Here is a 22,958-nt window from a genome sequence, read left to right as displayed (position 1 = left end):
TTACCTAATTACAAACAACTCTGCTCTCCATGAAGCTCCAAGAAAGAGTTGAATTGCAATGGCAACTGTACGGTTAGAAAGGAAATGTTAGGGTAATCACATTTTGTAAATCAGATATAAATTATCTCTATAATAAAGGTGAGACCTATTTGTATTTTTTATTAAAAGAATAATTTAATTAGATGTAATCTCTTCTGGCATCACCCGTGTTAAAAACAATGTTCTTAGTTCGTAATCGAATGGGACTACCAAATATGCATTTGTTTAAAAGGCAGTGTAACAAAACAAAAACATAAATACAAGAATATCGTAGGTTGAGATTAAACTAATCACGGACAAAGAATAATATGTTTTCTTCGTTTTCTCGTCTTTGCGAGGATCTAAGGAGTCTTTTAATCGTATCCGTTTATAGTATATCATGCAGTCAATTTTCATTAAATACAATTTGTGTTCAATTTTAAATAAAATAATTTATAATCATACAATATATAATAAATGTACGCGACTAAAAATTCTTTGAAATCCTCATTCGAAAATGTCACATGACTTCTCGCATTAATTTAATTACACCAATGCACCTCAGATCCTCAGTCAGTCAGTCAGAGAATTTGGCATGTTTGATTGTTTTGTCATATATTCTCATAACCTTTCTCTCTCTATTGTGCCACGCACGTTACTGACCTGACAATGTCAGTCAGTCATCCACTAACATTGTTTTTGATAGATTCTATGTTTTACCAAGCAACTAGTGTGTGGGGCTTGCCCTAGTGCGCCATCTCTTACAAAAGCGAGATTTTCTCGTGTCACCGATATTATGTGATGGTCATTCACTTGAATTATAATGTAGTTTTGAAACATAGGACAAATATTAATTGAATGATGATGACGTTGGTAGGATTAAAACTTAATTGCATAAAAGAATTTCTTTTCATAAAAAGGTCACTTCTTTGTGAGAGAGTTTCGTCCATAGGACGAAAAGATCTGGTATATAGACCGTTGTCTATACAATACAACCAATCCTCACTAATAGTGAACCCCAGCATGTGGAGGATTCTCTCATTTAAATGAGTTTTAATCCCAATAGCGTTACCGTCCAATAATCATCGTGCCATAGTGGTACAGGAAAATCTCAATTGCATGTGGGAACCATTTGAAAAAAAGATGTGATCAAACATATGAAGCTGTTATCGACACTCTAAAAATATGAGCATTTTTTTTTTTTAATAAAAAAAAGGACAAGAGAGCAATTGGACTATTTTGAATTGCTAATACCAACTCCACAAGCAAAAAAAATGTACAAGTTAAATGAAATTTCCCTTAGAATCACAACTTCATTGTCTCCTATGCATGATTGCATGTTTCAGCAATTTTTTCAGAGGAATAAAGATCACCAACCAACTGAAACAATTTTTCCACATACAAAAACGTGCACAATCCTCCTACTTCCTAGCAAAACAGATCATACACATTAGGACATCACCATCTTCATACTTGTGCCTCTCTGATGGACCTCAGTTTTCCATAAGCCTCGGAACATGCACGAGCGTAGTCTGTCATGGCGCGGAAGATCTCAGGCAGGCGAGTTTTGAGACTCCCGAGTGACTTCTCCCTCACCTGTATACAGTGTCTCTGGTGAGCTTCACATTCCTCTTCCAGTCTCTTCTTCAAGCTATCAACAATAAATTTCTTCTCTGAGACGGGATCCTTGGGAACTGCATCTTCACCTCTCTCCTCATCCATTTGCGCGTGTCTCTGCAAGTACTTTTGATACCAGTCATCGAATGCCTGATTTTTACGCAGATACTCCTTCCTTGTTTCCTCAAACTTCTCCTTTAGCTTCATCTCCTCCTCCTGATGAAGTATTATGGTCTTTATCACAGCCGAACAGGACGATATTGCAGACTTTGCAAGTTCATCAGGAAGCTTTTCAAGAAAATCGTGCCATGAATGGAGGAGAGCTTGGATTGGCGGATGCTGAACTCTTGGCGGGGATGAGATTTTCTCTTTTAAGCTGCTTTCAATGGGAATGAGATTAAGCTTCAACCAGCTATTAAGAGCTTGGATGTATTGTTTTTGATGAGTCACGAGATTTACGAAGTGAGAATGCCATTCTTGGAGAACGTTCCAAAGTTGGACAGTGCGGGCATGGTGGTGCTTGGTTGTTTCCATTGGAGTAAGGGCAATGTCGAGGGACTTTAGGTCTGTAACAATCTTCAACTGGTTGTCGTGATCTGTGCACATGTTCTCCCACATTTTTGCCATCCTGAGTTGCAGATGTGATTAATATATTTCCAGTGGAAACCTTTTCTCAGTAATACAAGCATATGGCCACATCAATTAAGGTGGAAGCAAATAACTTAGCTGAAAAATCACGTACAATAATTGTGTGCGAGCACATAACCTTACAAAAGAGGATGGAAAAACTCAACACATAACATTACAGAAACAGAAATCATCCATCAGTTCAATTTTCCGCAATAGAGATGGTACTTTTGTGGACCATTAAATGTTGCTAGTCTTTTTATGATGAAACGCTCTTGATGCATAATCAAAATGATTTTAAGACAGAAACGATAATCTGATCAATCAAGAAGACACAAAGGGGAACAAGAACGAAGTAAATAAGCAACGAGATATCTCAATGCACAAGCTTACCCATCAGCTAGAGAAACAAGCTTAGGGTACAGCTGCTCATCCCGTAATTGATTTACTTCCGAAACTGTAGAATCCATGGACTGCATGTCAACAATGTATCTTGTATGCAAATGACTTACAGCTGCTTTTGTTTTTTCCAAGGTTTCAGCACTAGCGCTGCGTTTCTTCTGCTTGTTCAGCAGAGCAACCTTTCTCTGATACTCAACCTTCATAAGCTCCCCTTGCTATCAACATAAAGTAAGATAAAAAAACATTTCAGTGTAAGAGAATAAACATATAGGAAGCCGTACATTTTTCTGTTGTCAACTGTCCAATTAGAAAGAGGACCGCCACAACTAACAGTGTTCATGATGCGGGATGGCACTAGTGAATCAAGATGAAAAGCAGCAAAAAATTAAAATGAAACAAACTAATCCAATATACCTTCACTTCATCATAAAGTTTCTTTTCCCAGGCCAACATCTTATCCAAAACAGTGGCATGAGTTTCATAATCTTCTGAGTTTTCATCCTTCCCGTCACCATTTGGTATGCCTCTGAACGACCTATTCCATGTAATAACACGCATAACCCTTGCAGAGTGATCAATGTGTCCTGCGTAACATTACGAGAATCAGTACCACATCCAACAAATGATTCAGCAGATCTCTCTCACAAATAGAATTTTAAGAAAAACCAAAAGATGTTCTCGGCACAACAGCCAGTCAAATTCCGGCCTCATAAGCTAGTTCAACACTTTTCAAGTACTGGAACAGGATGATTCAAAGCATCAAACTTTAAACAAAAAAGGGCAAATGCCGACAACTAAAGAGGAATTAGTTTCAGATGTCACTAGAGGCAACATGTTGGCAAAGTTCTCATACAAAGTGCTTTTTCTCAATTTTCAGAAAGTGTAAACATCTTTGGTTGATATCAGATTACCAAAAGGTAGTTTGAATACCAAAGATTTATTATTTTGATAGTTAAAGGCTAAAGCCCAAGCTTTTGAGCCAAAAAAAAAAGGTCTCTTTCAAACTTTTAAGAAGCAACATAATCATTGCATTACACCTAAGAAACAGAACAAAACAAGCACATCATATAAAATAACTTGATCTTAAAGCAAATACGAAGACTCGTCTACCTCGATTATCTGCGAAATTCGAGTGATAGTACAACCGAGTGGCCTCGAGCATCTTGGAAACCTCCTGAGCACTCTCGGAGGCCTTCAAGAAATGATCATCAATCTTATTCAATATGTCCATCAACGTCACACCAGGAATCACATTAGCTACTCTCCTACTGAACTCCGGTGGTGCAGTCTTCGAATGCTCAATTGCCACCTTCACCGGAGTCTCCTCCTCCGGCTTCTCCTCAATCTCCTCCACTTTTTCCGGAGTCTTAGGCTCAACCCCATCATCCACATCACCACCGCCGCCGCCACCAATCCCCATATTCTCATCTTCACCAAATTCCTCAGCTTCTTCATTCTCACTCAAAGAAGGTCCCGGCATGTTATCCACCATAAAGAAATAGTCCCAAGCCATGCCTTTCGACTCCGGCATTGGAGGCACCGCCTTCATCTCCGGCGTCCTCGGCGGCGACGACGTCTTCTCCGAAGCTCCATTTCTCGATCTCCTCTGAAATCCTTTATGGCTCTCATCCTCACCATGTTCATGGTCTCCTTCTTCTTCCTCATCCTCCTTGGCAATGGCCAGCCCAACTCTCCGCCCCCCCATTTTTCGAGCCTCAGCACTCATCGCCGGCATGCTGATGGCCCGCTTGATCGGACTCGGAGTAAAAGTGGGCAAAGGAGGCGGAGGCGGCGGAAGGTTCAAATTCTCCAAATGGGGTGGCGGCGGAGGCGGCGGCTCAGATGCAGGGTCCATCGGCCGGTGTTGGCTGTGAAGAATTTCCATCTCTTGGGTCACTTGGGTTTCTCCATGGCCATAATCACTCAACGCAGCGCCGGCGTTCTTCAAGGACACGGCGTAGCCGGAATGACCGGAAGCGAAGGCGTTCCGGGCCACCACCGCCTCTTTCATCAGGTTTCTCCGCTCCTTACATCGCGACACAGATTCCTCGTTGTCGATTCTCGATTGGGCGCACCCCATTCTTTTGTGGGTGTCTTCAGAAAAATACGACTAAAAAATCCTCAAAGTTTTGGACTTTTTGACATTTAAGAGCAAAAGGTTGGAAAAAACACGAGAAACAACATGTGGGCTTTGCGCTTTGGAGCTTCTGGGTGCGGCTAAGACGGCGCCACTTCCACCGCAGAGTGAAACTTGTTGGAGCTGGGTTTTGGGAGCTCTGGTAGGTCAGAGATATTTGAGGCGAAGACGGGCTTTTTCGGGTTTTCACTTTTGAGAGAGGAAAGAGTGTTTCAATGGAGGAGGAGGGCAACGAAGTGAAATGAAAAGAGTGTGAGTGCTGCCAAAACTGGTACAGACTACAGAGTGAGCAGAGAGAGAGAGAGAGAGAGAGAGGGAGGGAGGAGGGAGAGAGAGAGAGGGAGAGAATTTTTGTGTGCTCGCACGGAACGGAGGAATTAACGTCTACTCGAGGTGTCCCTAGTTATGATTTTAAAAATTAACGGTCACATATTTTGAGGCAGTTGATACGACGTCGCACTTGTTGATCAGTCCGTTAAGTGGTAAACGGATGATTACCTACCTAATTGCTTACTTCATGCAAAAAAAATAAAGTAAAAATTACTTGGTGTGAATGGAATAAACGTTGACCGTCGAGGTAAAAGGTGATATTACTGTGGCCTCCTCCAACAAAACTTATTGATTTTGTACTCATGTCATGTGCCGAATAAGTTACTTAAAATAGAATGTCAATATTGTTCTTGAAGAAATTTGCATACTTTGTGTTCAAATGTTTTCAGTTTTTCACAGTTTTGCAATTCGGCACCTCCTATCCACTTAATGCACAAGTCCCCTTTAAAGGGAATCCTCGTTATTTCTTTAACGAAGATGGTACACACTCGTACGAGTTTGAAAGCAAACGGAAAAAATGACTAAGCTTTTTAAGAGAAAAGAGCCTCATGAACACGTGTGTGCTACAAGTAGTGGCGAAACCAGGAATTGTCAAAGGGAGGGGCAAAACTTAAAAGGCTAAATGTAAAATTTCATCCCTAGATTTCACTATTAAAATTTGTATTTTCAAGAAATTACTATTATTAACGTTAATTTTAGAATTTTAGTTGGCAAGTTACAAAGTTCATTTCTTTTGTAATTAATCATTAAAAATTTGTAGACCTTTCTAGGTTACTCTTAGTATTTTCGAATAGAGCTCTACTCCACACGTGTAGGTGAAAACCGTTCGCGAAATAGAGTTGAAACAAATGTGAAATAAGTGAGCAAAGACAGGGACAAATTGGACGTTCAGTATATAGGAGCTCCAATAAACCTGGAGCAGACTTACCATTTTTGGAAAGACCAACCCGACGACCTGGTTACCTGAGCACCGACCTAGTTTTCTGCAAATTTTTTAGGTGAATTTTCCGGCAAATACTATCTCAGCCACCACCCCCATTCAACTCATCTTAGTCTCCTGAACAAGAACCACCCAATCCTTGCCCCGTTTGACCACCGATCAAGGCCGGGAGAAGCTCGACTTTCCCAAGCTCCCTGCTGTCAAATTTGCCGTCTTCGTTCATTTAAGCATTTCACCGAACGTGCAAGTCCAAAGGAGCGGAGTCCTCGCTCTTCATAGGGTTTCCAACAACGACAGCAACCACACCTCCTTGTCCTAATATGACTTCGCCACTGGTTGCAAGTCTTTTGCAACACAATGGCGAAAAACATATCATCTTGCCTACTCCCTTCCACTATTGCTTGTATAAAGAATATACGATTATCGGACGAGCCCTAACGAGAGTGCTAAATTGTAAAACCGTAAATTTTGATTTGCACAAAAGTAGAAAAAATTCAGGTGTTATTAATCTAAAATTTTAAATATATTTTCGCTATGGAACAGCGAAAGTAGACCAACTTTTTTCGTGCTTCAACTGTTCAACGCTTTGTTGCTTGGCTGGGAGGAATGTCAAATCCAATAGAAAAGTATCATAAATTAAATCAAAGGGCAAGGCTTGATTTATTCCCTTTAATTTTTAAGAAAACTAATAAAAATTATTTGAAAACTTTGAGTTTTAATGACAAGAACAAAATAAATAAGATCAGAATTGACTTTTTAATGTAAAAATATGATTTTTCGTTAAAAAGAACAGTACCGTAGACTTTTCGTTAAAACTCCCTTAATTTTTATTCCTTCATTCTAATCCCCTATTTACTTTAATTTTTATAAATACCAAAATCAAGAACAAAACCCCATGGCAAAATGGCAATGCATAAACCTATCTCGTGACCATGTCTTTTAACTTTCTCACATAATGCAACGTGATTAATTTAGAACAGATAATTGCCATCCCCTTAAATGCAAGTTCCTTCTCCCATAAAAAGAGTGAATTTGACCAGTCACCCCACCAAGAAAAACTTTTCAATGGTAAACAGTGACTAGAAAAAGCCTACAAGAATTTTGGCCTGTTAATTTCAACTGAGACGAAAAAATCTTGTTTAACCTAAATCATAACTGTACAAACAACGACCACGGTCTGTTAGTTTCAACTGAGATGAAAAAACACTTGTTTAACCTAAATCATAACTGTACAAACGGCCATTCACCTATCTGAAAATGATACCAAGGAATTTACATTTTTATTCGGTGATGGAGCTCATATGTAAGCATACCGTCCAGTTATTTCCTACGGGCAAAGACTACGGGTGAGATTCACAACACCTGGAAACCAGTCCTAAACAAAATATTTGTACCTGTGCAACCATGAAATTGCCTGATCCCTGAATTACGGCCCAGCCATATAAGTTCTTCCATGATAAAACTAGGGGAAGAAAAAAGGATTGTGTCAATAGACTAAACTCAGATAGAGAGAGAAGAGAGAGTATAGACTAAATAGAATATGCAAATATATGATTTGAGTTTCTCCTACTCAAGGAAAGGACTACGAACGATGCAAGTATTTAACTGAAACTTAAATGTGTTCGATCACACACATTTTACAATACACTGTACAGGGGAACAGATACACATCATTTGCTGGCCCAGAGCCTTTAAAACCTTTGCATTGAACTTTCATGAATCACTTCCACGCAAGTATAAAAAAATATGAAATTAGATCATTCTTGACAATTTCACAAATCCCCAAAAGAGGAGAAAATATTCATTTGAATCAGTGCATAGAGCTGACGTAAAGATAATTGATGGGTGAAAAAATTCAAGGAGCAACGGAATTAAGTAACTCAATGTTGGAAGTAGAGATCTTTCTTTGTTGCAAAACTTACCAATGGGAGCAAGTTTACCCAGCCACACTGCTTACTTCGCCTTAAGTGCATCTTTGAGTTTAAGTTTAGCTTTGAGTTGTCTCAACTCCTTTCCTTGTTGCTAAAAACAAATTTGGGAAGCAAAAACAATATCATTTAAGATAGCTTGGCAAAGGAAATAACATGAAGAAACAGTAATAGCATTATTCCATCACAATACAATAAATTGAAGATGAGGTGGAATATTTCAAAGACCTTATACAAGTTCTTCCAAAAAAGATCTGATCTTTCTTGTTGTAAACACCACTCCATGGCCATATTGTATTCAATAGTGTTGGGCTGGGAACAATGTGAAGTTGATATGGCTTCTTTCTGGATGTGAAATTAAAATATAAATATGTAGATGAGAAGAAAATTTGAACAGAAACAAATAATAACAACTTTATGTGCCTGTATATCTCTTATATGTGACAATGCTTGTAAGGAGCCTTGTTGGCGCCTGTGTGCGCTCACGTGCATGTAAGGGAGCGAGGGAGGGAGAGTGTGTGTGTGTGTGTGTGTGTGTGAGAGAGAGAGAGATAGAGATGCAACTGTACCACTTCCCGTGCATTTTGGTGCCAAAGTTTCTCGATAGTTAAATGACCAAAAAAAGGTGGCTTCCTTTCTGAGGAACAAGGAGTTCCAATGCTGCCAACCAGAGGCCTACAAATCACATAAAACTATGTATAATCATGCGAGACACCCAATTTGCAAAAATTAGCATTAGATAAAGTAAAAGCTGATAATCACACTGAGATTGACAGATGCCTGTCTCCTTCATCAATTGAAAGCAGTTAGAATAACAGAAACTATAAACAAATACACTGCCTTGTGAAAAAATCTTAGATGCTAACTGCTTTGATTTGATAAAACAGAAAAAATGGACACAACAGAAAAGGTCACCAGTAAGTCATAAGAAAGAACTTGAAAAGAAATCTTGGTATGCAGAGGATTCTAAGTTATTTAATGGGGAGTGGAACACATAAGGAGAAATATAACAAGATAATGAGAATAAATAGCAAAATGATGTACGCTGCAGAGCCTGTGCTAGAATATCATCCAACTACAAACCTTCCATTTGACAATAATAGGCAGCCCTCATCCAATTCTCTAACAACCTTTTGTGCTGCTTCCCTAGTTTTGAGAATCACAAGAGCTTGTCCTACAATATGAACAAACGAAAAAAATTACAATTAGACTATATGCGTAATTTCATCCATGTTGTGTTTACAAATACATGTTATCATCTGAAAGCAAGATTGAGTCAAATTTTCCAAGAAAATAGATAAGAGAATAAAATAAGTCATTCAAATACATATCTGTACCATAGTGAGGACTAGAATTTGCAGTCCGCTGAATCATCTTAGCCGTGCAGCTTTCCTTAATACCATGCCATACTATGTCCTGAAATGAAATGCATAAGATCAAATTAGATGTTGCTGTAACGTAGAGAACCCAACATATAAATGGCAGCCTGGAGTTGACAATGATGAAAAATTGGACAAGTACAAACACAATAGTACACTACATTAGTACATTTAGTTCAAAATCTGTACTCCAAGTAACAGCAGCATATGCATCTAAACCTCCAATGCGATTATTACCTCCACTTGCGCTGAAGTGTATGCTGGATCCAAATTTTGGAGCAGAACAAGAGTGCCTTGCTCATGTGCATTCTGAATTCTATCTTCCCAAGGCTGACATTGATAAAAGACAATTTATCAGTCCAATTGTTGAGAATGAGTCCCACATTGATGGGAGGAGGGACCTTGCATGGGCTTATAAAAGATTGGGCTACTCCTCATATTGCCAATTGGTTTTATGGTGGAACCCCAACTTTCTTCATGGTATCAAAGCCACGATGGGACACATGTGCTCCACAACATCCTGTTGTGTTGTCCACGTGTTAGGCTCAAAAATTCGCCACACATGAGGGGGCGTCTTGAGAATGAGTCCCACGTTGATGGGAGGAGGGACCTTGCATGGGCTTATAAGAGATTGGGCTACTCCCCATATTGCCAATTGGTTTTATGGTGGAACCCTAACTTTCTTCACCAACATGGCCCTCACTACTGTCCACTTTAAAACATCCATTAAACGCCAATTTAGAAGAACTTTTCTTAGAACTTTTCTTTGAACTTTTTTGGTGAAAGTAATTACTAGTTGAGGTTCAAATTGACAACACCCCATTATGTTTCCTTGCCCCTCGACAAAAGAGTGGAAGACAATTTTGAGGCCTTACAGGTGCAAGGCACTAGAATCAAATTCAACAGTAAACAAAAATTTGAGATACACAAGCAAATTTAACAATTGAACCCAAGAATAGAAGTGAAAATGAACAACTCACAAATCCCTTGAACCATGTTCTTCTATCCTGCAAAAATGAAGATGAGAAACTGTAAGAACTAAATCCAAGGTTAACCTTTTTGGGATCTTTATGTTATCATTTTGGAAGAACTAGGCATTAATAACACAAAAGAACTAACAGTAAACCTGACTACCAAACCCCTCACCCAAAACACAATAAATGTTAGGTAAAACCAACTTCTATTGAGATGTAGTGTTATAATCTAAAACTGTTCATTTGAGGAAAAAGAGAATACAATGCCCTCTACAGTTGTATTGGGGATTGATTAATTAACTGATGGTGTGCTAATGCATATCTATTTGTGTGAGAATGGTGTGTAGAGTCTTGCAAACTTGAAACAAGCTGTTGTATCTGTTTGTATAAAACTCCAGTCATCATCCAGTTAAACTAGGTTGAGCACAACTTGGTTGTAATATAACAAAACAGATCCTCTCTCATGTTGTATGAGAAAAGTCAGCAATAAGCATTTACGGGAAATTAGAGTGCTAGAAAATCACTATCTAGACAAAGTCAGACATACCATAAATGCAACTACATATATTTCTCATGGTGGCAGTTGCATCAATGAATGATAATCTTAATTAACAGAACCAATTAGTAATTGAATACCAAATAAGAAGCAGACCTTCAGTGTTGAAGGCACTGCCTTTGCATTTTGGTATCACATCCCTATAAATATAATTACTTGGTTGTACTATACAGTACGAAAAGGAAATCATTGAGCACTATGAAGTAACTGAGGCTTCACTTGAACACTATCCTAGAAAGAAGGGGGAACTCTATTTGTGCAGCAGCGATGGATCCAGGATTCTAACATCGGGTGGTCCTAATCAAGGTTCTAAAACACACTAGGTGCTAGTTGAGCGGCGGGCTGAAGCCTAGTGCCTAGATGGCCAAACTAGGCGGATTTAAGTAACTTTATTATATATAATATAAATAAGTGCCTATTTACACTTTCAAAAAAAAAGAAACTACACTTGTATTGAGAATATCATAATTTTCGCTTTAGTATTCTAGTAAATTTGATAGTATGAGATGAAAGTTTAAGTGATTACAAGTCCGTAGTACTTTACGAAATATTTCAAAGGTTGTATGAATTTACATTGAATTTTAAAAGAAATAACAGTGCAAAACATGTATAAGGTATTAACAAAAATCCTAGATGGCATAATCTGATTGTACAACAATTAAAAAAAAAAAAGAAAAAGAAAAAAGGGGAGTTGGTCATGTGGAAATGGAGAGAGAGTCAATTTCTCTTTCTTCATTGGAACCAAGGCCCAAGAACAGCAAAGAGCTCTGTGTTCTTCTTCATCTGAAATTAGACCTCTCTTCTTTGTTCAAAGCTTCTATTACACAGCAGCAACATAGCAATGGTGGTCTTCTCTCCTCCACCACTTGCCCAAATCATTGGGTGATACTCGGAGGTCCTTACAGGAGCTTCTACAGACTTCAGAGGGTCGCGGGACCACCTGGGTCCATGAATGGATCCGCCTCTGGCGATGCACAAGGTGAAAACTTGATGGTAGATGGAGGACAAGGAATGAGGAGATCAAGAGGTGAATGTATAAAATCAAATCTCAAGAAATAAAGGATAACGAATAATTTGAATGAGTACACTAAATTAGAGCCCACTTGAAATGCTTTAAAAGAAACACTCATAAGCACTTTAGGGATGGTCATTGGTACTCCTAAAGCTAGGACCACTAAACCAATGTTGGTGTACGTATTGCAACTTGGCATGCACCAAAACTCAGACATGCAAGCCCAATGGTTTAAGTTGAGCCCACAAGAAACTTATGACATCCCTTGAGAAGGCTTTTTGTTAGAATCACAACAAATACTCTATAAAAGCCAAGTGCTTTATGGAAAAACACTTTGAAGTTCTTCCAACCAAGTACTTCAGAGACACTAATGTGTTGTTATAACAAAGAAACACTTAATTAGGACTCATTCAACGTGCTAAAAGCCTCATCAAGTAGTAAAGTGACTTTTGACAACCAAAAGCACTTATGATTATGTTTAACAAAAAACACTTATTATCTAAACAACATATTACCAAAACCCTCTTTATCAACCAAAAGAAGGTAACGAGACAAGTTGATCTTATATCACAAAAATAAAATCATGGGCAGTAATGTAATTTGCACACAAACCAAATTTTGCTTTTTTTTTATTTCAAACCTCACCCACATGTAATCATAGCATCTCTAATTAAAAAAAACATAAAATAAAAAAAGGGAATTGTTATTAGCACTCCAAAATTCTCATTCTACACTCCTAACTTTCTATATTTGGAAAGAAAAATACAATTGTGAGGAGTGTAGAATGAGATTTTTGAAGTGCTAATAATACTTCCCTAAAAAACTAGTCACATTCTCTCTCACTTTTCTCTCCAACTTCTCTCTTTTCCTTATATTTTTTTTGCTTCTTGAAATTTTTATATTTACACACAATGTGGGCTTCATGTAGTATGTCATATGAGAACTTTATGGAAAAGCACTCATCAAGCACTTCTTCAAAAAGCACATCCAACTGTTTTTATTAGAAGCACTTGAGTTTTAATAAAAACTTCAACGGGTTTTCAAAAATCACTTGTACCAAAAGCGCTTATAAGCGTAAGCGCTTTCTAAACAAGTAGTTCCAAGCGAGCTTTAAAAGCACTTGCGGATAACCAAAAAACTTCTTCAACGATTGACATGAAAACGTAAAAATGCTTGTGGCTTATAAAAGCACTTGTGAGCTTAGTGATGAGGGTGGGCGTAGGGCGATGAGCACAAGTAGGCTAGGTCCATAGTCTGAAACCCTTTAATGTAACAAGAAATTAATGAGTATAAAAGGACTTGTGAGTAAACGTGCTTCCTAAAAAGAAAGAGCCCTTGGTTATCTAATAACGCTTTTATCCATTCCAAAAGAAGTGCCAAATTAGCCCTTAGTGTTCTAATTGAAAGAACCAAGATGAAGAAAGAAACAAGTAAAAACTATTTTCAACCCAGTAAGGATTACACCACGAGGACACTAATCAAACTTAGCAAGGATTACAAGAAGGGAGTTACCTCAACTAAAAATAAGATTGTAGAACATTGTTTCCATTACTATGACCATTGGCGAAATCATTCATGACCTGAACTCGCATGAAAACTTTGTGAATGGTTCAACTTTATATATTTGAACACGACAAGTTAGAAATTTAAGCATAATTCCACATGGAAATAACACAAAAAATCAACACGAATGAATGGTTTAGTGAAGAACCATTGTTAAGTCATGAAAGGTAAAAAGGGTCTTAGTACTTCATATATAAGACTCTTATACCAAAATGGTTGTGTCTCAAAGCACGATTTTCTCATACATTGTTACACTATACAATGGCGTAATCATTGACTAAGGCGAAGATGACCACGACCATAAAAGAAGCATTAAAAATTGAAGTTTGGTTGATGATTTGAATATTTCCTAGAAACGTTGGTAGTTCGTGATAGCCTTGGCATTATTCATTTAGAAAAGTAACTAATGCAGGCAAGGCATGAAGCACTCTTGTGTAGCATACATGGCACGTGATGTCAACTCGACCACAAAGTACTAATGAGAGTCAACTCGCCATGTGTACAATGAATGAGTACCAACTCTTTTGAGTAGACCTCAATTGTTATCGAATGCTACAATTGAGTGCCAATTTGTGCCTTAACTACAAAAACAAAAAAAAGCCCTAACCCCAACATCGTGCCTCTCCATAATTAGAGCATCTCCAAGGGTGTGCCATTGGTTAAACATATCTTGTTCTTTTTTTCGGTAACAGGTTAAACATAACTATCAACAAAATATAACTACCAACCTTCTCTAAACTATTTAACGTTCCAAAATCAACGCTAAAAGTAGTTCCAATTATGTCAAACCTAGGGCTTCGCCAAACTTTCACATTGGGGAAACCCTCACTCATGAGAGAGAGAGAGAGAGAGAGAGTATATGGACACTCCACCATATAAAACAAAGTATGGAATTTGTAAGACCCAAAGAAAAAACATGCTAGAAATGACACCAACGTTCGACTTCATGTGGGGAATAACAACAAATCACGCTCTCAATAAGGTGATCATTGGACTAGAATGAAATGAGGAAAGAGAGGCATTACTTACACCATTGGGATGTCGAGTAACTTCCACTACAAGGCCATCAACTTTATCAGCCATACTTTGATTCTGTGTAAGAGGAACTTTAGGCAACTTGCCATCAGAAAGCGCCATGGCCTTCTCATTGAGATTTATCTTCTTGCAAGACTCTTCGTCTGTTCCACGACAATCATGTTTGACTTTACGTTGAGATGCTTTAGGCAAGTTGCCATCGTTGCCATTGGAAATGGTTGTTGCCTTTTCATCAGGCTTCATCTTTTTGAGAGGGGAATTGTTTGTTCCAAGAGAATCCTTTGAACGCTTAAGTTTGGATATATCATCAAGAGCAGACATAGTCGGTGATAAAACCTTTGTAGCATTCACACACTTTGGGTCACTACTTTTGCTTTTGTCATTGGGCACTTCAATTGAAGTGTCAAGCTTCGGCTTTTTTGATTGTCCATGGTCCACTTCATTAGAAACCTTTGGGGATAAAACCTTTGTATCACTCCTATGCTTCAAGTCACTACTTTTGTTTTTATCGTTGCCCACTTCAATTGAAGCGTCATTCTTCACCTTTGGGTCACAAACACTAGGTAAATTTTTTCTTTCTTTCCACCTCCACATGTATTCGCTCTCTAATTTTTCCCGTATCAAGCTTCGCCTTCTTGGTTGGCCTATTATCCAAATCAATGTTATCCTTAGTGAACTTCACTTTTTCTTCCTCTTCAACTTGTCGTGCATGAACTTTACCATGCTTAACCTCACCTTCATCACTTTTAACTTCAAACCTCAACAAGGCCATGGGATTTGACACATGTTCCAGTTTTTCATTCATTTTATCCGTGTCACTTGAATTTAAACCTACACCAGAAGCAGGCTTTTCTACAAGTGATGGTTTATGCTTAACCAAACCACCATTTTCTTGTGTTGAAGAATCAACACAATTTTCATTTGTCTCTAAAGTGATATTTTCTTTAAATGAGTTTTTCTTTGATAGAACCATTGTTTCATTACTTGCTATGACATTCCCACAAACTTCATTTTTTCCTAAATCAACTTTCAGAACGCCACCAGGCTTCTGAATTTCCTTTCTGTTAAACATGAATTTAACTGCAACAATTACATAAACAAAGATATAAGACTTGAAATGTGGAAACAAACATGTAACTATATGTCAAACTACAAGACTCCAAGTTGACAGATATACATACCATCAATCCCAGCAATTATTCCTTCCATCTTATCGGCAATTTTTTGCAGCCCAACATCAAAGGTTCGATGAAACACAAATTCAGCCATTTGAAGCTCTTCGTCTGATGGTTGAGGATTTTCCTTGTGCTTTGAAATGCAAAGAACATTGCATTTTCCAGCAATAGATTCCTGATTTGATTATACAATTCAGCAACTAGACCATTGATGTATAATAGTAGAATATGAAATAATTGTTGATTTATATCCTAACAACATAAACTTTATTATGGTATAAAAGCATGAGATCCATTGTTGAAGTCCCTGCATTTGACCATTCCAACAGAGCTTCAAAATCACAAATGATATCTTGTGATAAAGAGAGTCCCAAGATTGGTGGCAGTCTTAGAACATAACATAACCGTTGCTCCACAACTTGTTAAGATTATGCTACAATGTTATCATAGTATAAAGTATAAACTCAATTCCTACTTACCAATACATGCACATAATCTATTTTTCTAAGTTCTTAGTTTCATTAATTGCACAAATATTTACAGTTTGTTACCAACTGAAACAATTTCTCACTTGTCATACTACCATGTTTATTAGAGATATAACATCCTATGTTCTAAAAGACGCTAGGCGCTAGGTTTGACGACGAGCTAGGGCCTAGCGCCCAGACAGGCTAGGCATACACCTAAGTAGGTCTAAGCACACTTTTCTAGTTTTCAAACCTCTAGGAACCAATCGGGGCAGTGGCCAGCCCCCTAGCGCCTAGGTGGGCCTAGGAGGGGATTTTTAGAACAATGATAACATCTATCAAATACTACCAAAAGTTCAAAACCCAAGTTCACCTTAGCATGTATTTGTAATTGTGTGTGTGTGTGTGTGTGTGTGTGTGTGTGAGAGAGAGAGAGAGAGAGAGAACATGTAATCTGACACAATTTTAACTGCCATCGCAAGGGGAATGCATATCTTATGGTATTGCTGGAAATCAAAGTTGTAAGGATTGCCAATTAGAGTCTTTTAAGAAATATAAAAAATAACACACTAAGAAGCTTAACAATATTTTACGGTCCTACTGTACCAGAGACGTAGAATCTGTTGTAAATTATATTCAAACACTTTCAACCAATCTATAAAATACAAGTGCATGGTTTAGTCAACCCCTGGTGAAAAAAAAAAAAGTAAAAGTTTGCAGACAAACTTGGCAGCAGAACGAAGAAAAAGAAATAACAACATTGCAAAGATATACAGCACAGAAAGTTCCTGCATCATTATTAATCGAAAATCAGAAAGACTTTATTTTCATTTAACCTGGCGAACTATATACCATACCTTTACCTGATCAAGCAATAATTACATTTCTAACAATACAAGTAATAAACTAGTGAAAAGCATAAATCAAAATTTAATTACCAATGGATTAAGATTCGCAAGGCCTACACCTTCACCGGATGCCAAAAACAACTCATTCTCAAGTATCTCTTCACCTCCAAGAAAATTTGAAATCTCAGAAGGACGAAAAAACCATAAAACTTTAACTTTCTTTGCCTTCTCACCAGTTTCCCATATTTTTATTAGCTTTCCAATCTCAGGCTCAGGTTCATCTTTCTTGTAAAGATAAACACAATCATACAGGGTATACTCTTCACCATCAAAAGTGAAAGATTCATAAAACAGAACGTCCTTATTTTTCCCTCCCTTTCCTTTCTTCTTTCCCCATGTAAATTCAAGCTCTTCAGTCGGTGTATCTTCTTCCATATTCCCCCACCAGGCCTCTTCACAAGCAGACTCACAGTTAACCTGAAAAAGTAGGGAAAACCTATTATCAATATTTCAATAGACAATTTCCAGTCAATAATGTAAGAAAATAATGATTCTCGAGAACAACTTCCACCCAAGAAATCTTTTTTTCCCACTACGATTACCAATCCTGGTTTACGGTAAACCTAAAACACTACCTCAGTTCAAAGCAATAAAGAGGAATACTGCCAAAGTGAAACCGATTCGGGACAGTACGAGATTTTCTCTCCAGAAATTAAATAAAAGCATTAGCTTTCAATTGATACAAAAACAAACCCTAGAATCCCAGAGTCCTACTTTCCTGAAAAACTATTGATACAAAAACAAACCCTAGAATCCCAGAGTCCTACTTTCCTGAAAAACTAACTGCACTTTCTTATATCTATGATTTAAGCACTCAAAACTGTAAACTATGCCAATTACATCCCTGAAGACCTCTAAAACGAAAAAAAATTAGAAAAAAACCAATTGGATGAAGAAAAAAAAAAGAAAAAGAAAAAAAAAAAAAACAGAAACAACATAGATCAATCCTCATATGCATGAAATCCAAAAACTTTTAAACCGGTCCGGAAAACTGACAATTAAATCGAATAAATGAAAGCCATATACAATCACCAAACATAGAAACATTCGCGAGTGGAAAAATAACGAAATAACAAAAATTTAGAGCAAAATCGAACCTTACAGCGGCTCTCTACAGAGCCGAAGATAGTAACCGAGGCAATGCTGGTACCGCGGAACTGGAAGAGTGCGAAACCCTAAGTCGTTTCGCTTTGGTTGTAAATCTTGTTCCCGTTTGTGATGAAAAACCCCGAACGCGATGGCGCGGTGATATGCCGCTGTCCGGGGACTCTTCCTCTTCTTTCCTCCCTCCAATTTAGACAGTTCTTCGACCGTACTTGTTTTTTCACTAAACTCTCTGACCGTACTTGTCTCGTGGATCTAAATCCTTTTATTATTTTATTTTGATTCTTTGCGTATGCTAAATCCAAGATTTGGAGTAAATATTAATTTTGGAATTACTTTTAAAATTATTAAAAATATTTTTTATGAAAATATTGTTAAAATTAATCTTTAGTAAAATTAGAAGTAAATTCAGAAAGTATGTTTGGAATAAAAAAATATTTTTTCTAAATGTACTTTTAAAAATTTTAAAAACACATCCAAACGAGCATATAATGCAAGCTTTATTTTAACTTGATATTCACCTATTTGTTCATAATTGTGTGTTAGTAACTGCACAATTCATATATCTTGAATGAGAATCATAATCACACATTGCATTTTCCCATTCCATATTTATGTTACCCATAGTAGGTGAACATGTTATAATAGTTTGTTTACTAATCCGTAAGTGAAACAGGAGGAAGAAATGGGCAAAAGTCATAATCAAAATCATGTTTGAGTTGTTTCCTAAATTTTTATGGAATTAAAGTAAATAGTAATGATTTCATATAAACTATTTACTAATTCACCTAAATTGGTGAAAACCAATGTAATTATAGTAAAACATGATCCTCGCAGCGTAGTACTTACTCCTGAAAGTACCAAATCAAAACAAATCCATCCGGTCAACTTTCCTCCTTAATGAACTTGGTCTGACGACATCATCAATACATAATAGCAAATCACATCAGAAATGACAAAAGACAGAGAATTAAAAGCAAGATTCAACCCAAAAAGGCAAGTATGAATCCCGTAAACAAGGGATCAACAAAAGCCCTAGCCACAATATTGGAGCAAATAAAACTTTTTTATAACGAAACGGGGAGAGAGATGTCTAGGAGCTAAACTCCTTATTTCTGAGGTGAAAAAAAAGAGAAGAAAAGAAACGTTCCCAGGGGTTCTCCTCCAGATATTCCTCGAATCTAAAATGAAGCTGTGTTTTGTTTTTCTTGCTGACAAAGGTTTCTAGGGAGGAACCTTTCTTTAGGATTTTTTTTTTTTTTCTCATGCTCACACTATCATTCTACTGAAAAAATAGAAAAAAATAGTTTTTCTAGAAAAATTTTGGTATTTTTCAACTAAAAAAATCTCCACCAATTTTCTTCCCCTAACCCAATAATGCTATCACTTTACTGAAAAAAATAGAAAAAATTGTTGCAGTCATATTGAGAATAGGAATGTGATTGTGTAAATCCTAGAGGATATGGGAATGTATCTTATATTCCTATTAGAAGTAGATTACTTATTCAATGTTGTAATCCTAAAGGAAAAGGATTTTACCTATCGTACTACTATAAATAAAGGCACAAAGGGGTGAATCAAACACACCTCACAATTAAATCACTCTCTCTTCTCCATCAATATTGTCGGCCCCCTCTCTCTATATCCTAGAGCGTTCAATCAAATAGACTTATAACACGTTATCAGCACGCTCTTACCAGAAGCTGAGGAATTGACGCATCGTAGGAGGAGGCTATCTTCCACCAACTTCAAGGCTTATTCGTGTTCTGCTAATCAGGTACGCTTAAAATAAAAGAAGATATTTGAAACGTCCACGAAGCATGAAAACAGTCCCCATGATGCATGAACCCCTCTATATTTATATTTTCCTTTAGATATATATTGTATATGTCTATATTTTTGTCAATATATATATTTGTTTCATGCATTGCACAATTAAATTGTTATGTGGAATATGTGAGTCAAAGTATAAAATTCAATTACAAGCATATTTAGGGTTTCCCAAACCCTAAGGATTTTGAAAAAAAAAAAAAAAGGAAATTGGACATGGTGCAGCACACCACGACACCATCATTGTGGAATCAACAACCAGGCCTCAGCCTGGAATTAAACTTGGGCAAGGCCTGAAGCCCCGAGCCCAATCGTTGCCCAGGCCTGCAGCCTGCACCTTGGCCCGTGTCTTCCACGCCAACCCACAAGGCTAGGCTTGGTCATTGCGGCTTACTTCCCACATCACATGTAGATAACCCATACGGTTAAGCTCCCCATGCGACCCAAGGCTAGCTCCTACTAGGCCTTGCCCCATGCCTTCCCCTCAACCTAACCTTGAAACCCAGTTGCGGCTAGGGTTTCTCCCTCACCTCTGTGCCCTGCAACCTACTCCTGAGGACTTTTGGGCCTTGCCTTTTACTCAAGGCACCCAACCCGTGCCTAATTATATTTGGGGCTATATTTTCGATCCAATAATATTATTCTAATATTATTTAGCTTCTATAATCAACCATGTATGGCCCGATTTATTGAATTAATTAAAAACGACCAACAGTCCATTAATCTGATAATGAATCCAAAATTATTGACCTAAAGATTACTTTTGGACATTAACGATTCAATAATTTATTTTTATACTTTAAACTGTGACATACTTTCGTAGTAACAAAACTCTCACACTTGAGTTCCCGAAGAACCTCAAATTCACTATATTCAAATTAATATATTACATTCTGTGTTTCTTGCAGGAATCTCTCATTATGAACTAATTGTTCATAAAACTAAATTGAACTTGTAGTTTCAAATTTAGTGTCTTTGAAACCTGAAATTTTCATTCAAAACATACCACATGAAACCTGTAGTTTTCATGAATAAATTAAACTAATACATGTCTATAAAACCTGCATGTTCTACAATATATGTTTATGGCTTACCATATGACTAATCACATTTTTCCCTTTATTTTAGGGACATGTCAAACTTGAACAAGCTCGATTTCTCTGCTCTAGAAGTCTCTAGAAGAAACTATCTGAAGTGGGTTCAAGACGTGAAGCTTCATCTGATCGCAAAAGGTATTAGAGCCACCATCAAGACACTTATCACCAACAAACCTGTTGACAAAGCTCAGAAGGCTATTGCAATGATCTTCATTTGAAGACACATCCATGATGCACTTGCAAACTGAGTATCTCACTGAGGATGACCCATGTACCCTCTGGCTTGCTCTGGCCGACCGTTTCGATCACCAGAAATACATATACTTGCCTGAAGCAAGACATGACTGGCAGCATCTTCGCTTCCAGGACTTTAAGTCCATGAATGAATACAACTCTGAAGTTTGTAGAATCTGTTCACTGTTGAAATTCTGTAAAGTGGAACTAGCCGAATCAGATCTCCTGGAGAATACCTATTCGACCTTTCATGCCACTAATATTGTCCTGCAGCAACAATATAGGGCATATAAATTCACCAAGTATTCGGATTTGATCTATGTTTTACTTCTCGCTGAAAAACAAAACCAGCTTTTGATGAAGAATCATCAAGCTTGATCGATTGGCTCGAATGCCGAGCCTGAAGCGCAAACGACACATTTTAGTAGCCATAAACGATGAAAAAATCGTCATTTCGTAGCAATGGGCGGCAAGCCCCACCACGGGCCCAAGGTCAACAAAGTGCCACATATAAAGGAAGATATGTAACCCAGCAACGTCCTCCACTCGCCCCTAAGGCCCCAAACTTCAAGAACAAGGGCAAAGCTCTCGTTCAGCCCATTTCTATTGAACTGGACATGTGTTATCGCTGTGAATCAAGGGATCATTGGTCACGCATATGCCGAGCTTCCCCTGAGGCTATTGTCAAGTATCATTCCCGTCGTGAGTCTAACTTTGCACATGTGGATCATCCGAAAGATGCAACTACATCAATGGAGATATCGCATTTTCAAGAGGCGTCAGTGTCGATGGATGAATAAATTAGTCATGTTTTTAGGGTGTTTACTCCTAGTGCCGAACCCACTAGGAGTGGCCGGCCTTAACCCCTTATTTTTCTAGGTTTATGGTTTAATTTTGAACAACTTTTCTAAGTATTTGGAATAATTTGTTTGGTTTTGGTTTGTTTTGAATTATGGATTGTTACTTGAATAGATATTATTTTCTCGAATTGCTTAATTGAATGAATGAAATTATATTTATACATGTGACCAATTCAATCAATTTATTTCTAGGTATGTCTAGTGGGGAAGTTAGTTGTTTGGCAGATGGTGCAACCACGCACACCATCTTGCATGAACGACACTATTTTACTAACTTAATACTCAAGAAAGCTCATTTGGCAACTGTCTCAAGCTCATCCAACCTGATTAAAGGATACGAAAGACACGTATCATGTTGTCCTAATGGTACTCTCTTGACTATCAAGGAGGCACTTTATTCTCCACGTTCTCGAAGAATGTTGCTAAGTTTTAGAGATATACGAGATAATCAATATCACATTGAAACCACTGAAAATAATGGTTCTGAATTTCTTTGTATCATTTCATACGAATATAGCCAGAAACGTATTCACGAGAAGTTGGAACGTCTGCCGAGTGAGTTGTACATCACAACCATTCGCAAGCATAGAAGCCCATAGTGTGGTCGGCCCTATGCCTGAGTTCCACTACACTTTGTTGCTTTGGCATAACTGTTTAGGACATCATGGACGTGACATGATGCGCCGTACTCTCAAATCTTCACACGAGCATAAGTTACATCCCTATGTTGGACTTCTGCCATGTAAAGCATGTTCTTTAGGGAAG

At 37.7% G+C, this 22,958-nt stretch overlaps 2 protein-coding genes across 4 annotated transcripts; both read right to left on the bottom strand.

The window, feature by feature from the left end:
- Window positions 1-1,295: 1,295 nt before the first annotated feature.
- Window positions 1,296-5,127, bottom strand: LOC103937065 (protein ALTERED PHOSPHATE STARVATION RESPONSE 1-like). The gene is made up of 4 exons (XM_009346981.3): window positions 3,775-5,127; window positions 3,079-3,248; window positions 2,656-2,879; window positions 1,296-2,263 (listed from the first exon to the last, which is right to left on the bottom strand). The coding sequence occupies exons 1-4, from the start codon at window positions 4,742-4,744 to the stop codon at window positions 1,486-1,488; spliced, it is 2,142 nt and encodes a 713-aa protein (XP_009345256.3). The 5' UTR covers window positions 4,745-5,127; the 3' UTR covers window positions 1,296-1,485.
- A 2,035-nt stretch (window positions 5,128-7,162) lies between these two features.
- On the bottom strand, window positions 7,163-18,426 carry LOC103937061 (protein ANTI-SILENCING 1). Of its 3 annotated transcripts, XR_665764.3 has the most exons (13): window positions 18,166-18,426; window positions 17,099-17,485; window positions 15,700-15,868; window positions 14,513-15,598; window positions 10,359-10,385; window positions 9,616-9,708; window positions 9,337-9,415; window positions 9,083-9,173; window positions 8,569-8,674; window positions 8,228-8,344; window positions 7,994-8,093; window positions 7,466-7,533; window positions 7,163-7,398 (listed from the first exon to the last, which is right to left on the bottom strand). XR_665764.3 is itself a non-coding variant. In XM_009346977.3 (12 exons), the coding sequence occupies exons 4-11, from the start codon at window positions 15,110-15,112 to the stop codon at window positions 8,025-8,027; spliced, it is 1,182 nt and encodes a 393-aa protein (XP_009345252.2). In that variant the 5' UTR covers window positions 15,113-15,598; window positions 15,700-15,868; window positions 17,099-17,485; window positions 18,166-18,426; the 3' UTR covers window positions 7,163-7,533; window positions 7,994-8,024. The 3 variants fall into 3 exon arrangements, 2 of the variants coding, with proteins under 2 accessions (XP_009345252.2, XP_048436317.1); XM_009346977.3 differs by having other exon boundaries at window positions 7,163-7,533; XM_048580360.1 differs by lacking the exons at window positions 7,163-7,398; window positions 7,466-7,533 and adding an exon at window positions 7,580-7,794.
- Between the last annotated feature and the right edge of the window lie 4,532 nt (window positions 18,427-22,958).

The sequence above is a fragment of a genome, unplaced genomic scaffold (genome assembly GCF_019419815.1).
Source record: "Pyrus x bretschneideri cultivar Hongxiangsu unplaced genomic scaffold, Pyrus_bretschneideri_v1 Contig15, whole genome shotgun sequence".
NCBI classification, from domain to species: domain Eukaryota; kingdom Viridiplantae; phylum Streptophyta; class Magnoliopsida; order Rosales; family Rosaceae; genus Pyrus; species Pyrus x bretschneideri.
The sequence above is the reverse complement of the archived record's forward strand: the minus strand, read 5'-3'. Positions and strand labels throughout refer to the sequence as shown.

What these genes read in the sequence shown, in the direction of transcription:
- LOC103937065 (XM_009346981.3), bottom strand. Translation starts at nt 4,744, where the DNA reads ATGGGGTGCGCCCAATCGAGAATCGACAACGAGGAATCTGTGTCGCGA. An exon ending in GAATTTCGCAGATAATCGAG is followed by an intron (nt 3,249 to 3,774) that starts GTAGACGAGTCT and finishes AATGTTACGCAG; the next exon opens with GACACATTGATCACTCTGCA. An exon ending in AACTTTATGATGAAGTGAAG is followed by an intron (nt 2,880 to 3,078) that starts GTATATTGGATT and finishes TTATGTTGATAG; the next exon opens with CAAGGGGAGCTTATGAAGGT.
- LOC103937061 (XM_009346977.3), bottom strand. Translation starts at nt 15,112, where the DNA reads ATGTGGAGGTGGAAAGAAAGAAAAAATTTACCTAGTGTTTGTGACCCA. An exon ending in AAATTCTAGTCCTCACTATG is followed by an intron (nt 9,174 to 9,336) that starts GTACAGATATGT and finishes TTCATATTGTAG; the next exon opens with GACAAGCTCTTGTGATTCTC. An exon ending in TTTGGAAGAACTTGTATAAG is followed by an intron (nt 8,094 to 8,227) that starts GTCTTTGAAATA and finishes ATTTGTTTTTAG; the next exon opens with CAACAAGGAAAGGAGTTGAG.